At 40.0% G+C, this 13,117-nt stretch overlaps 1 protein-coding gene across 1 annotated transcript in view; it reads left to right on the top strand.

Moving 5' to 3' along the window:
• SERPINI1 (serpin family I member 1) overlaps positions 1-13,117 on the top strand; it is a 46,686-nt gene that overhangs the window by 15,748 nt on the left and 17,821 nt on the right. Inside the window, exons 2-4 of the mRNA XM_032192877.1 lie at positions 7,878-8,145; positions 9,935-10,165; positions 12,725-12,919. Coding sequence (XP_032048768.1) covers positions 7,896-8,145; positions 9,935-10,165; positions 12,725-12,919 — 676 coding nt within the window. The 5' untranslated portion in view covers positions 7,878-7,895. The remainder of the gene's footprint in view (positions 1-7,877; positions 8,146-9,934; positions 10,166-12,724; positions 12,920-13,117) is intronic.

The following is a 13,117-nucleotide window of genomic DNA, read 5'->3' as shown; positions in this document are numbered from 1 at the left end:
TATTAAAATGCATTTAAGAAATTCATGAACTTTTCCTCGGTTGGTAAGCTTCTGAAATGGATTCAGAAAGTTTCCTACAAAGAGAAACAATTTTAAGGTACTTTTGGTGCGATACTCACCGTTCCAATGACTTTATGGATATTGAAGGGCCCCTGCTCTGTTTATCCTTAATTAGCTGTGTCCTTCTGTCCTCCAACTCCTGAAGGTCTGATACTGGCTCTGAGAGCTTGTGTAATGCCAGATGCAGTGTGCAGTTTAATGCAGTATCTCAACTCCCGTTCTGCATACAATGTTCCAAGTGCCATGCGCTTTCTTGCAACTCCATATGTGTTTTCAAACTTGCAGCCTGTAGATGCTTTCACAAAATGTATTAATATTTTTTGGTTCTGCTGAAACTGTAATATCATAATGCATTACAGCAGTGTCTGTGACATAAGTGACAGCTTTCATCACTTATAAAACCATGCTCCAGTACATGCAGTAACATTGCCTTTAGACTTGAACTGCAGTGATTGCATCTGGCAGTTGCATATGGTGAAACTTAGCTACTGCCCTTTTAATTAAATTATAGTTGGGAGCTTGCTTCTGGGAGCTTGCTGATCAACTGAATTTCACAGTAAAATAACAGAAATGTGACTTATTGTAAGTAAGGGAATTTGCAGTACATGCAAGAGCAGGCAAGAAGCTGTTTTTGTATCTAAAATAACTCAGTGTGCCATCTCTACTGCCGACAGAAAATGACTACTACAGAATCAGACCGTACCCTTCCTCTTCCTTCCTTTCCTAAACCACCCAGTGGAAATCTGAGGGAGGAAAAACAACGTTACTGTTTCATTTGGGATCCTTCCTAGATGGTTGCGTTATGAGTGGAGTAGTACATTGGTCTTGTCAAAAAAAAACCTCCAGTAGAGCTTGTCAAAATCAGCTCCTGGGTTTAAGACCCAGCTTCCCCTCCCAGGTCAGGCACTGATCACAGCAAAATGAGCCCTAAGGGGAGGCTCCAGCTGCTGGCTTCTCAGGATCCAAGGTAAAGTAGCTTGGCACTTACACAGACCTTTCTGTTTGTCTTAACTCCTGTTCATATGAGAAATCCATCCATATCACTTACGGATGCTGGAAATGCCCAAAACCTTAAACTCACTACATCAAGACTAACATGCGTGGGAGTGGTCTCATTCAGTGGTGTACAGGACTGACAGCCCCCCTGAACATAAATAGAACATCTATTAAAAATCTATGCCTGATTAAGCTGTTTCTGTGGGACTTGACAGGTAGACCCTTTTGGACTGTCAAAAGCAGATCGATGCAGTATTTGTCTCCAGCTTTGAAGCTCTCCACACTCTGGCTTTGACTTTCTCAAAAGGGCTGCTTGCAGACACCCCCCCCTTCTGAACCTTTGGGATCCCCCACTTCTGTAGTAGCACATCAGCTCTCCCACTTGAGATTTTTTTTGTATTTTTTCTTATTTATAGTTTATTCCTTGTGGGACACGTTGAGGCTGTCACAGAAAAATGCTCTGCCAAAGAACTTGAATGTTTTTCTCCTAGACAGGAAAAACAAATATAGAGGTTGTATATAGGTCCTTAAAATTGCAGGCCTCATAGCAGCAGTTCCTTGGAAGAAAAAAAGACCACCCTAATTGTCTAGACTTGGATTTAGATGTTTGCTTTAGGCTATTCAAATTTAAGTATTTTGGACATAGCTTCTCAGCATCTTCTGCTATTTTTTAATTGGAGCTGAGGGATTATGCCTGAGGAAGCTCAATTAAGACAACTTTGGCTCGCATAATTGCCTCAGCAGGTTAGTGACTCAGTGCCAAGCTCCATGAAAGTTTAAAAACATTTGGGATTTAATGGTAGAAATTGTCAATATGAAAGTTTTCAGTGTGTTTTCTTTTCAGATTTCCTAGAAGCTGCTGATATCATGGGGCCTTAAAACCAAGTCCTGAAGGGCTTGCCTAGCTGTGGGTTGGAAAGCAAGATTTCGGTATGGTCCAAGCATTTCCTAGTTTTAGCTCCTGTATGCTAGTGGTTTAAATACCACAGTATTTGATACATTGTTATTGTGCTGCTTTCTAATGAAATTGACCTCCAGGTTTCCTGTTCCAGAAGGCAGTGATTCCATAATTGACAGATGGTGATAAAATCCCATAACTTTATTACTAATGTCTGTGCAGATTGAAATATGAATGTAATTGCACATCTCTGAAACAAACGGAATCAAACGAGCTTAATGATTCTACATCTGTCTGTAGAATCTCCATTTGACAAGGTCATATGCTCACATGAGCGAAGGATAAATGTTTGAGGTAAACATGTTTTGCGAGACAGGAATATAAAAATGTGTGCCCTGATGTGAAGTTGACTTGCTGGCTAAAGGTAATCCCTGTCGTAGCAAGTAGTTTGGCAGGTACTGTGTAAACATGATCATGTACTGCTTGCACTGCACATGATAGCTGTATCTTAATCTCTTATGGACACCTAGTTACTCCCTGTTTCCTCGGGTACATCATCCTGCTTGGCTGTAAGCAATAACACCTCGTGAATTTCATGTCTTGTGTTCTGAAAATCAATACTACTTTTATCTTCTTCAAGAAGGCTCCCGCCTGGTTCCATGTACAAGTATGCCCAAGTGGATTGTGCACACAGACTGTAAAACAGTTGGTAGGATGTACACTTTGTATTTAGATGCTTGATTACAGTGACATGCCCAAGCTCCTGAGTGGCTCTGTGCTGCTGTGTGCCTCCTGCTTATCCTTCAGGGTAGCTGTGTGTGGCCCTTCCAAATGTGAGCTGCTCCAGGCATCTCCTCTGATCCACTGGTGTCCTCTGGTGTCTTTGGAGGGAGAGTTGTGGCGAGTTCCTAAATGACAATTGTAGTTATGCAGCCCTCTCTCCATGGTACTGTTTGTTGTGATTGCTAGCAAGAGATCAGCAGGAATAAAGAAGGGTTTCTCTGATTGTCCTGTTCACTAACTGGCAAAGCAGTAGGCTGAATTCACTCAGCATGTCTCCTTCCATAATTTGTCACAGCCGTGATACAATTCTGTTGGCCTTGAGGGGCAGAAGAAGGCACCCAGCTCCAACCAGGATGTAACTCTGGTGTTTTCTGCCCTCCAACAAGCAGGGCTTGCTCCTGAAGTAAATGCATCCATGCTTTACAAAACCCTTCTGCCAGACATGTCTGTTCCTACAGATGCCCTTCTTTACAGGAAAGAATGCAGCCAGTCCTGTCACCATACTTGCTTTTCTTTTACGCACTGCTCAGAAGGAATCAGCAGTTTTTCCCATTTCTGCTTCCCACACTTTCAGTGTTTAGCTTACATGTAGCCAAGAGTAATCTTTAAGGCAACTAATCTTAGTTTAGTCCGTGTTGAGGAACTGAGGCAATATATCACAGTTCTATTTTGTAAAGTCTCTAGGCTTCTAAAGCAGTAAAGGAGTTTCTTTATAAAACCCACAGTCTGAAGGTGTAAAAGACAACCAAAAGAGAACTTTTTTTTCCAACCTGTCTGGCATGCACAAGGTACTAGAATTCGACCCTTAATTGAATTTTTGGCACCTTCCTACTGTGAGTTCAATTCTTCTCGCTGTTTCAAAATTCACGGTGCTTAATTTCTGTGAACTCGGTTTGAGTTTGTCGGTATGATGTCTCAAAATATCCTGGCTTACAGAGGATGCTTGCCCCTTTTTGCATTTTTCTGAAAGCATATGTAATGATCTGAATAGTTCACAGCTTGTGGGTGTGAGGGGGCGATGTTGTTCTACTTCCTCTTAGTCATTCCAGCCTTATGCTTGGAGGAAGGCGAGAGCTATAGTTAATCAGCACTGTATTCTAGCCTATGCATGTTTTTCTTCAAATGTTATAAAATTGGTTTCCCTTCTGCCCATGTACAGGAGTACATCTGTGCTGGCTAAAGGACAAAGAACAGAAGTGCTGCCCTTCCACTGAGCTGGCAGTGATCTGTTGTGGGAATGTGGCAAGCTGAATTCCAGGAGCGATGAAACCTTTACACAAGCTTTTGGGGAATGAAACTAGCCTTCAGTGCAAACACCTACTGAATAGCATGTGGCTGGAAGCTCTTTCTGATTATTTTAGGTAGTGTGAGAATTAATAAACAAAAATCAGAAAGAGGAGTGTCTTTCATTGAGATGGGTCCAAAGAACTCTTAAAACCTCCAAAGAGCAAAACCTAAAGAAGCCCCTAGGTGAAACAGACATGTCTCTGTACTCAGAGCAAACACCAGGAGGTACAAGTCATCAAATAACATCTCTACAACTGTGCAATAATGTTTTGTATGGAGCTGCAGGCATTTTTCAGTTTTTTGAGGCAATACTGCATCATTTAATGTTTTGTTACTGCCTTTTTACTGGGAACTGTTACAACGAAGAACAAAACTAATGCTCTGACAAACCTGTAGGAACAGATGATTTGATACACAATTGTTTCAAGAAGAGGCTACTGCAAGAAGGGTGTGGGCTGGTTCTTTGATCACCTGGTAGTAGGAGAGAGTGGTATTCATGTACCAGTTGATTTAAGTTCTGCTTTATTTTAGCATCTGTCACTGGACCTCAGATGAGAAACTTGCATCTTTGGTCTTAATATTTGTGTGTTTAAGGGATGAAAGCAACTCTAACAACTTTAATCATATAGGTAGCTAATAAATGCAAAATGTATGCAGTAACTTTTTAACCAGCTGGCTTCGAATTTTTTAAACTGTTCAGTGTAGACTTCGTATCTTCAGCTGATGCAGTATTTAACTGATTTCATTGTTACAGACAGACTATGACAGACTGCACTGCTGATAAACAGTCTGAAAAGGCTGCCTGGGAAGTCTGATACTCAAGAACTGTTTAACTTCCCAGCCATACGTTGCACAATGTTCAGCTTCGTTTCCTTTGCTTAAAGTATGCTTGTGAGCAGGGTACGGGCATTTTTTAAATGCTCTGTAATTCCATACTGCTGTGGGAACAAGAGTGCCCTCATCCTACTGAAGAAAGATACTAAGAACATGCTGCACTGTAAGTGCTCAGCTGTTTGTTAGATCAAGACCTGCATAAAGAGGCATGTGAAAGCATAAAACCAAGTGTAATATAGCCTAAAGTAAGGTGGAATCAGAGAAGCAGTAACTTATGACTAGAATAATAATTAAGAGAGATTCCCAGTTGTCAGGAAAACAGTGTGCATGTGTACCAGCACAACAGCTGAACTAAAGAATTTACCCTGAATGTCTTGGATTAGATTGAGAACAAAACTTAAAGAAAATTTACAGCTAATCATTTTCACTTTGGCTAGCACAAGGGTTATTCTACAGCCTTTTCCCCACTGACATCCCTCACAGATCTTTAAGATCTTTAGTTTGCTTTAAAACACCTTCCCTCATTTTGTACTTGTGCACTGAGAAAGCCCTTGCCTCACAAATAGCCTGAGAGCGCTGCCACCAAGGGACCTGAGCACATCCTCTGGCTGTGCCTGCCTGCTGCAGTCATCTAAGCCTGCCTAGTAATAGCATGTGTGGCAAGGAGCTGTGGTGGAGTGCTGGATAGCAGCCTCTGCAACTAAAAGGCTGGGGAAACCTACATTTTTAAAACTGAAAATGATCTTAGGTCTTCTGTAACCTTGTCAGCTTGGGCAGTGCAGTGCTATGGCCTTCATATAGGGTGGGAGGGGGAACCCATAGGTGTCTGTGTAATTGCAACATCATTGAGCAACACAAGTTAGGTTAAATTAGGATGTGAGATTCCCCGATTTTACAGGCTAATTTAAAAGCCACAAGGATGCTCTGTGTTCATCCTCAACATAAAAGAGAAGCTGCTGCTTCACTGTTTTTGGAATGTTTTTTTTGGCACACAAATTCATGTGCATGTCACACCTGGCAGGGCTTTTAGGATGAGACAAATACCCCCTGCAAAAAAAGAAAAAAAAAAAAAACACAAATCAAGTTGTCTACTTTAAAAAATTGTAATATCTTTGTCAGTAACTAATAAATAGATAGCTTAAAAAAACACTTATATTAAAGTGTTATTAAAAAACTATTAAGGAAGTTGATATTCAGACTATTTTGGACCACAGTTTTTCAGTGTTTGAGGTAAATGGCAGTTGTGCCTCAGTCTGAAGCCTTTCCATTGGGAGGCAGGGGAATGTTAGTTTTATAGCGTGCTGAAATACAGCCACCAAGCACAGTATGGAGCGGGAGCTGTGGGCCTGTGACTTGTTCGGTGCCGTTCCTTAGGAGATTACGAGCCTTTGGCGGAGGTTTTTGATATCTTGTGAAGACTCAAAAAGATTCATCCGGTAACCCAGGGATGAAGTGAAGCCAGCACAGGGGCAGGCTCATTAGGAATTGAGAAATGGAGCGTGTTTCATAGAAATATGTACGCAGTCATCAGAAGGGAGGTGGGGAAAGGGAGGAACAGGCCTCTGGCTTGTGTCTCACTGAGATGCTGCCCTTTTCCCCTGCAGCACGTCTGCTGCACTAGTTCATCTGTTTCATTTTCTCACTGAAAAAAAAAAAAAAAAAAAAACCAAACAAAAGGCTGAGCCATGGCAAGGGACAGGAAGAATCTTAAAACAGCGGCCGCATGGGTTGCTGCCAAGGCGCATACGTGCACCCTGTTGCTTCTTGTATTTTCTCAGCTATAAAATGTGAAGAATAGTGCTTAAATTATGTATCGTTTGGTGTTATGGAAGTTAATTACCTAATGCTGCACAGTCCTCTGAAGACGAGATGAGCTATATAAATGTTGTACAAGGCTTACCAAGGGTCTCTGTGTGAGGTGCACAGAAACTCTGGTAACTGTGGAGCTGGGAGAGCTGGGAAGCACGAGGCAGAGGCCCTGGGGCTGGCTGTGTGTGGTCTTCACTTTTCAGAAAAGCAACATCCACTTGAATTTGTCCCATATTTACAGGACAACATGTAAATACTTCTGGACCAGAGCTGTCTACTCTGTTGTGGTAGAGATGCCCTAAGTGTCCAAGGTTTGTAGCTGAAATGCAGGTGATGTCAGCTGGTGTGGCTGCCCCGGGCAGTGGCGGGTTCAGTGCCACAGCAGTGGGGAGCTGAAAGGGAAAAAGGAAGATGTGCAGTCTCCCATGAGGTGGAGTTTTGGTGGTGTCACTGGCTGTGTGACAAGCCAAACTGGGCTGGAATGAGAACTGTTGTTTACTGAAGCTTTTTAGGAAAGCCTGGGTGGGGGTAGATCAGTCAAATGTTTTAGTACCAACCTGTTTTCCCGTTCACTTTCTTGTTACACACAGTAACTTTAGCTCTCCTCTACAGATCTCTGAGCAGGGTTTCTCTCTTAGCTAGCTTACCTAGCCAACTCTTATTATTTACCAACAGGCTTTTTGGCTGCTTGCCGTGGGTTTTGCAACCAAGCAACATCAGGGTACGCTGCCTTTGTCACCAGTGTCAGCGAGCTCTCCTGCAGTGCTTGAAGCAGTTCTACCAGTTCCAGGCTTAGAGCGGCTTAGATGAATAAGTTGCATCTTACCAGAAGGTCAAATGAAAGAATTGTGTTTCTAAGACTCCTTGGTGGATGAAGTGCAGAAATACACACCGATGCCAAATCAGGATTGCTTAACAATACCCTGCTTTAAAGGGAAAAGTAGGAAAGGCGTTGCTGTGCTTTGATGTCTTTTTCTGTAGAAGTTGCATGGGGTCACATAATGAAATAGGCTATTTGGGGGAAAAATAAATGATTCCTTCAGTTCAAAGGGTATATCTATCAGTATCTCTCCCAAATAACTACTGTCTACATTTAACATCAATAGATTTTTTCCAGACACCATTAAAACTGAAATACTGTTATATTTTCTGAGTGTTATGCATTGTTATTTATAAGATTAACTTATTTCCTCTATACTTCATCTTGCAGATCTTAAAATCTTACAACATGTATTTCCTTGGACTGTTGTCTTTGCTTGTTTTGCAAAGTAAAGCCTTCAAGACAAATTTTCCTGATGAAACTATTGCTGAGCTTTCTGTGAATGTTTACAATCAGCTGCGAGCTGCAAGAGAAGATGAGAATATTCTTTTCTCTCCTCTGAGCATTGCAATAGCCATGGGAATGGTAGAGCTTGGAGCCCATGGAACCACTTTGAAAGAAATTCGTCATTCATTGGGTTTTGACAGCTTAAAAAATGGTAAGGCCTTTTAATCATGTTTTCCAAGGGGCTTTTTGTCTTAAAGAAACAGATAACAATGCTTGAAAATGCTTGAACCACCATGAAAATGACCCAGTGATGTTCACAGATTCTTAATAAGTAGCCTTCTTGACATCTTGTTTGGCCTGAATCTGCTGAGGTGTGCTTGAGTGGATTCCAAGTCAAGAGATGCCAATTTGCAATCGTGACTTGGGCACCTGAATTTTAGATGACTACAGTTAGCTATTAACTTTGTTCCTTTCTTCAAAATAAAGATGCTTTTGTCTCTACAGTTGTGAAAAGACTTTTTGGAAGTATCTTTTCTTTAGGGCTTATAATGAAACCTGAAAAGGAAAGCAGTTGTTTTAAGCCATGTTGTTTAGAAGAAAGTATGAAAATGTTGGTAGTTTAACTGATGCCATTATGTCTTACTCTGACAAAACTGGCTTGGTTCTTATAGGTAGAACACATAGATTTTACCGTAAATTCTAGGTCTTAAATGCTCAGTTTGCACTGCATGATACATCATACAGGCTTGCAGGCTAAATTAGGAAATAGAAGCATTTTGGTTGTTTCAGCAACCAAACATGTTCCCCTCAGCCTTGCTGATACACAAGATGCACTTTTAGCAGAGAACAATACTTCTGTGCCATCCTGTTTGTACTATGGGATAAGCAGTCATGCATCTGGATGTAGTGCTGTGAAATGCAAGCATGTTCAATGCAAACCACTCTATTATGACTGCAAATGGAGAAGATCAGCAAAGGAGGAAAGAATTGTTCTGAGAAGTGGTTTCTATGAATTTTGATGTTGGAATGACTGGTTTAAAACTGGAATTAAATGTCTCATTCCTCGAACTTGTTGGACTTTAAGTCCTCAGCAAATGGATATTGGGGAAGGAATTCTGAATATAGTTTAGAAATGAATTATTTGACAAGTTTTCTTGCACCATACCTCTCTGCAGATTATGTCTTTCTGTGGAAGTAATGGTGAATATTGAGTTCTGCAGTTTCTCTAAATGTTGATTAAACTATCCCCTAGCTGTAACTGAGGGAGTTATGCAACAGATTTGAGCCAGATCGTTCACCATTCTTGCATCAGTGCTATTCAGGGAAAGTACTCCAACAATTTGAGATTGGAACATATAATTGAATTCAAATTTTAAGCTAGAATTTTCAGCTTCAAGTAGGCAACGCAACAGTAAAAGCCTTATGTTTTGAAGCAGACCACATTTTTTGAGTCCCATTGGCTTTTGGCTGCAGGAACAGGTAAACATCCTATGTTTTTTTTAAATCCATGTAGTACCCTGGGAAATTCTAAACCCAATCTTTATTGAAGGAACCTTGTGGGGGTCCCTTAGCATCAGAACTTAATTTGCCTTACCAAGCTCCTAAACAGTTTTTAGGAAATAATGAAAATTCTGTTGGCTTTGTGGTGGTAAAGCACAGAAGTATGACTCATAAAAATAATTTTAAGTTACTCCTGGTGTTGAAAGGATTGCTTTTGGTAGCTTTGTCTGTAATGGAGTTCAAATGGATTGTTAATATTGCTAATTATAGGAAGTAGAAAGAATAAGCTCTAAACGTGTTCTGCCTTGCAGATTGTTTTTTCAGATCTGAAGGCGTGTTCAGGTTTCAGTCAATGAGGCTACATGTGCTGATCACTACTGGATTTAGAAACAATTTTTAAAAAAGGAATCTTTTCATAAAATGACTTTGAATTTGCAGCGGAAAAATGTGGAATGACTTTTTCTAAAACCTTCTCACCGAACTTGTTTTTCTTTCCTCAGGTGATGAGTTTACCTTTTTGAAGGACCTTTCTGATATGGCAACTAGTGAAGAAAGTCATTATGTTCTGAATATTGCTAACTCTCTTTATGTGCAGAATGGATTTCACGTCAGTGACAAATTTTTGCAGTTGGTGAAAAAATACTTTAAAGCTGAAGTAGAGAATATAGATTTCAGCCAGAGTGCAGCTGTAGCTACCCACATCAATAAGTGGGTGGAGAATCACACAAATAGTAAGTCCACGTGATTTTTATATACTTCCTGCAGTAAGCATTTGTTGTGTTTCCAGAGTTACACAACATTGTTGAATTGTTACTTTAGTCTTAAACAAAACAGATAAAAGTCAAGATATATCCTCCCATTAAAAAAAAAAACAAACACATACTGGTATTAGCTCTCCATGCGTTTATATTTTTCCTGTGCAGGGATCATCTGTAATATTTACTGAAGGAGAATGTTTCAATGGTAGTCATTTTAATACTGATTTTGGTATTAAGCTATAAAAAGTAGATAGGTGGTATCGCTAAATGCTTAAAACACCTCTACAGAGGGGTAATTGGCCTGTGCTTTGGATGTGTGGGAGGATCACACATGCTGAGAAACTCATAGGTACAAGGTACAGAGAAATTGAATACTAATGAATGCTAAAGGTAATTGTAATAAGTGCAAAATCAGACCCTGTAATTTAATCTTTTCCATGTGAGGGAACTAGATCGCATGTTGAAAGGGTATTTGATTGTAAGAATATTGTCACCAGAGTTTTACAACAAAAACGTGTAGCAGGGGAAAGGAGAAAGCATAAAATTACGGATGTAAATGTACCTATTAGATCTGTTTGGCGTGGTGCTTGTTCACATGTGGCATCCCAGAGATGTGACACTTTCTGAATGCATGTGCAGTCAAGGCACGAGGGTGAATTTAGTGCCCCCTTCTAGGGATCAAAGCATAATCTCTTTGCAGTTCATCTGGTGCCCTCTGAGGGATGGATGATATTTTGAGCAATTCAACAGAAATCCAGTTCTAACATCAGTTGTACCATTGTGAAACTGAAGGTACTGGAGCCTCCTTTAGGAACTAACACGCCATCGTTATTGTAGGAGCATTTAAGAATCCATAATGCTGTATGGAAATTTACAGTACCAAAGTGGGAAAACACCTCGTATAATGCTTCTAAACCATTTTTGAAATGATCTAGTTTTTCCAAGGGAAAACAGAGCCTATTATATTTATAATAAATTCTGCCCTTTATCTTAAGCTGCAGAAATAGAGGGAATATAAGTAACACAGCAGCTTGCACAGTGTTTTCAGAGAAGCATGGTGTCTGAGGGAAAAGTAAGACTCTTTTTATAAGAGCACCCAGATCTCATGCTTAATAGCTGCCACATCTGCTGACCAAGCTCATAACCATCATCCTGCAAGGAACTGTCGAGCTAACAAAGGCAGCTATAGGTTTCTCAGCATTAGGTTGCGATAGTAACAGTCCCTCAGCCTAATCTCTGAGCACTACATTTTATTTCTCTCCTGTCTGCCAGCTCTGACAGAAGGCTCATTTTCTCATTAGGTAAGGAGTATAAGACAGTCAGGTTTCCAGTTCCAGCATGTTTAGCATGATGGGAGGCTCAGAGCAGAAAACATAAATGAAGGTTTCTCTGGCCTGAAAAATTAGCATATGTTTGTGTACTAACAAGATGTGGCTGAAAAGCACAAGAGGAAATGATGTACCAAATAAAACAGGAAAAACGTGATGTATATTCCTTATTTTTTCCTTTTTTCCAACCATAAAGTATGGGTCATATCTCATTTTTAAGAATGTTCTAGGTAAAATGCAGTATTAACACCGAACCAAAACAAATACTGCCCTGTGGTACGCAAATTTCACTCCAGTTGATAGGTGTCATATGCTCCAGAAAGCAGAATGCAATTTATTTTAAACCATGGGTTAAGAAGTAATAATCAGACTGAGGAATGTGTTTATTTTAACACCTTACACTGCAATATCAGTTAAAAATAGGAACAAGCAAGAAAGCCATCTGAAGTAGGCTGTAATTCTTCAAGAATAGTGACAAATGTGGTTGGTCAGTGCACCAAATTTAACAAACTCAAAATTGTTTTGCTGGAAAGCAAGCTATTTAAGGTGAGTTAAGGCAGGTGAGACTATTCTCATGTAAATTGCTTATTTAGGAGTAGGAGCAAAGCAGCTGCCTTGCTCAACTGACACACTCCCTTGCACAGAGCAGATGCCGGATGTCTTTCTTTTGTATTTTTCAACAGTTAGTGTCAGTGGAACAAATGCTGAGAACTTTTTTGATGATTAGTCCTTACTAATCAGTGGGATGTTACTTGATTAGAAACTGAGCACTTCAGAATTGGCTTAGGTGAAGTTTCCATAGGTATGCTTATGCACTTGAAGCACCCATGTTAAGTGCTTCTTTGGATTGGAACCTGAGTTTGTAGATGAGCAGACCTTAAGAGCATAATGTTGAACTATATTATAGCACCTGTGTAAATATTTTTGATCCCTTTTCTGCTTGATTTCATTGTGGGCTTATATTTAAGTACTGGTAAAGGAACAGTTGACTAACATGTACTAGATGGAAAGATTTATGCACCTACACTGTGATTTTAGGTTTACAAAACACTGACAGTTTAATTTGAGATTTAATGGAACATCTGAATTGGAAATTACATGTTAGCAAAGCTTTTTATTTTCTTGCTTTTTTTTTTCAAGCTGTCTTAAGTTTTGATTTAATGCTCAATTTGACATGCAGAGTGACAGTTGTTTTTCTTCTTAGATATGATCAAAGATTTTGTGTCATCAAGAGATTTTGGTGCTCTAACTCATTTGGCTCTCATCAACGCAATCTACTTTAAAGGCAACTGGAAATCACAATTCAGACCTGAAAATACAAGAACTTTTTCTTTTACTAAAGATGATGAAAGCGAAGTGCAGATTCCAATGATGTACCAGCAGGGAGAGTTTTACTATGGTGAGTTGGAGATTTAGCAATTTAAATCCAGTAAGTCTTCCCTTAATAGCTTTGTTGCAGTAATACCTATTTGTACTGTTGACTGTTCATCCACCTAGAATTTTAAATGTGGTGTTTGCCCAGTGAAGGGATGCTTATTTGATGCTTTCATAATGTGTGTGCTTCTGTATTATACTGGATAGCAACATATATAATGAC

The sequence above is a fragment of the Aythya fuligula genome, chromosome 9, assembly GCF_009819795.1.
Source record: "Aythya fuligula isolate bAytFul2 chromosome 9, bAytFul2.pri, whole genome shotgun sequence".
Taxonomy (NCBI): Eukaryota; Metazoa; Chordata; class Aves; order Anseriformes; family Anatidae; genus Aythya; species Aythya fuligula.
Note: the sequence above shows the minus strand (reverse complement) of the source record. Positions and strands in the feature narration are given on the sequence as shown.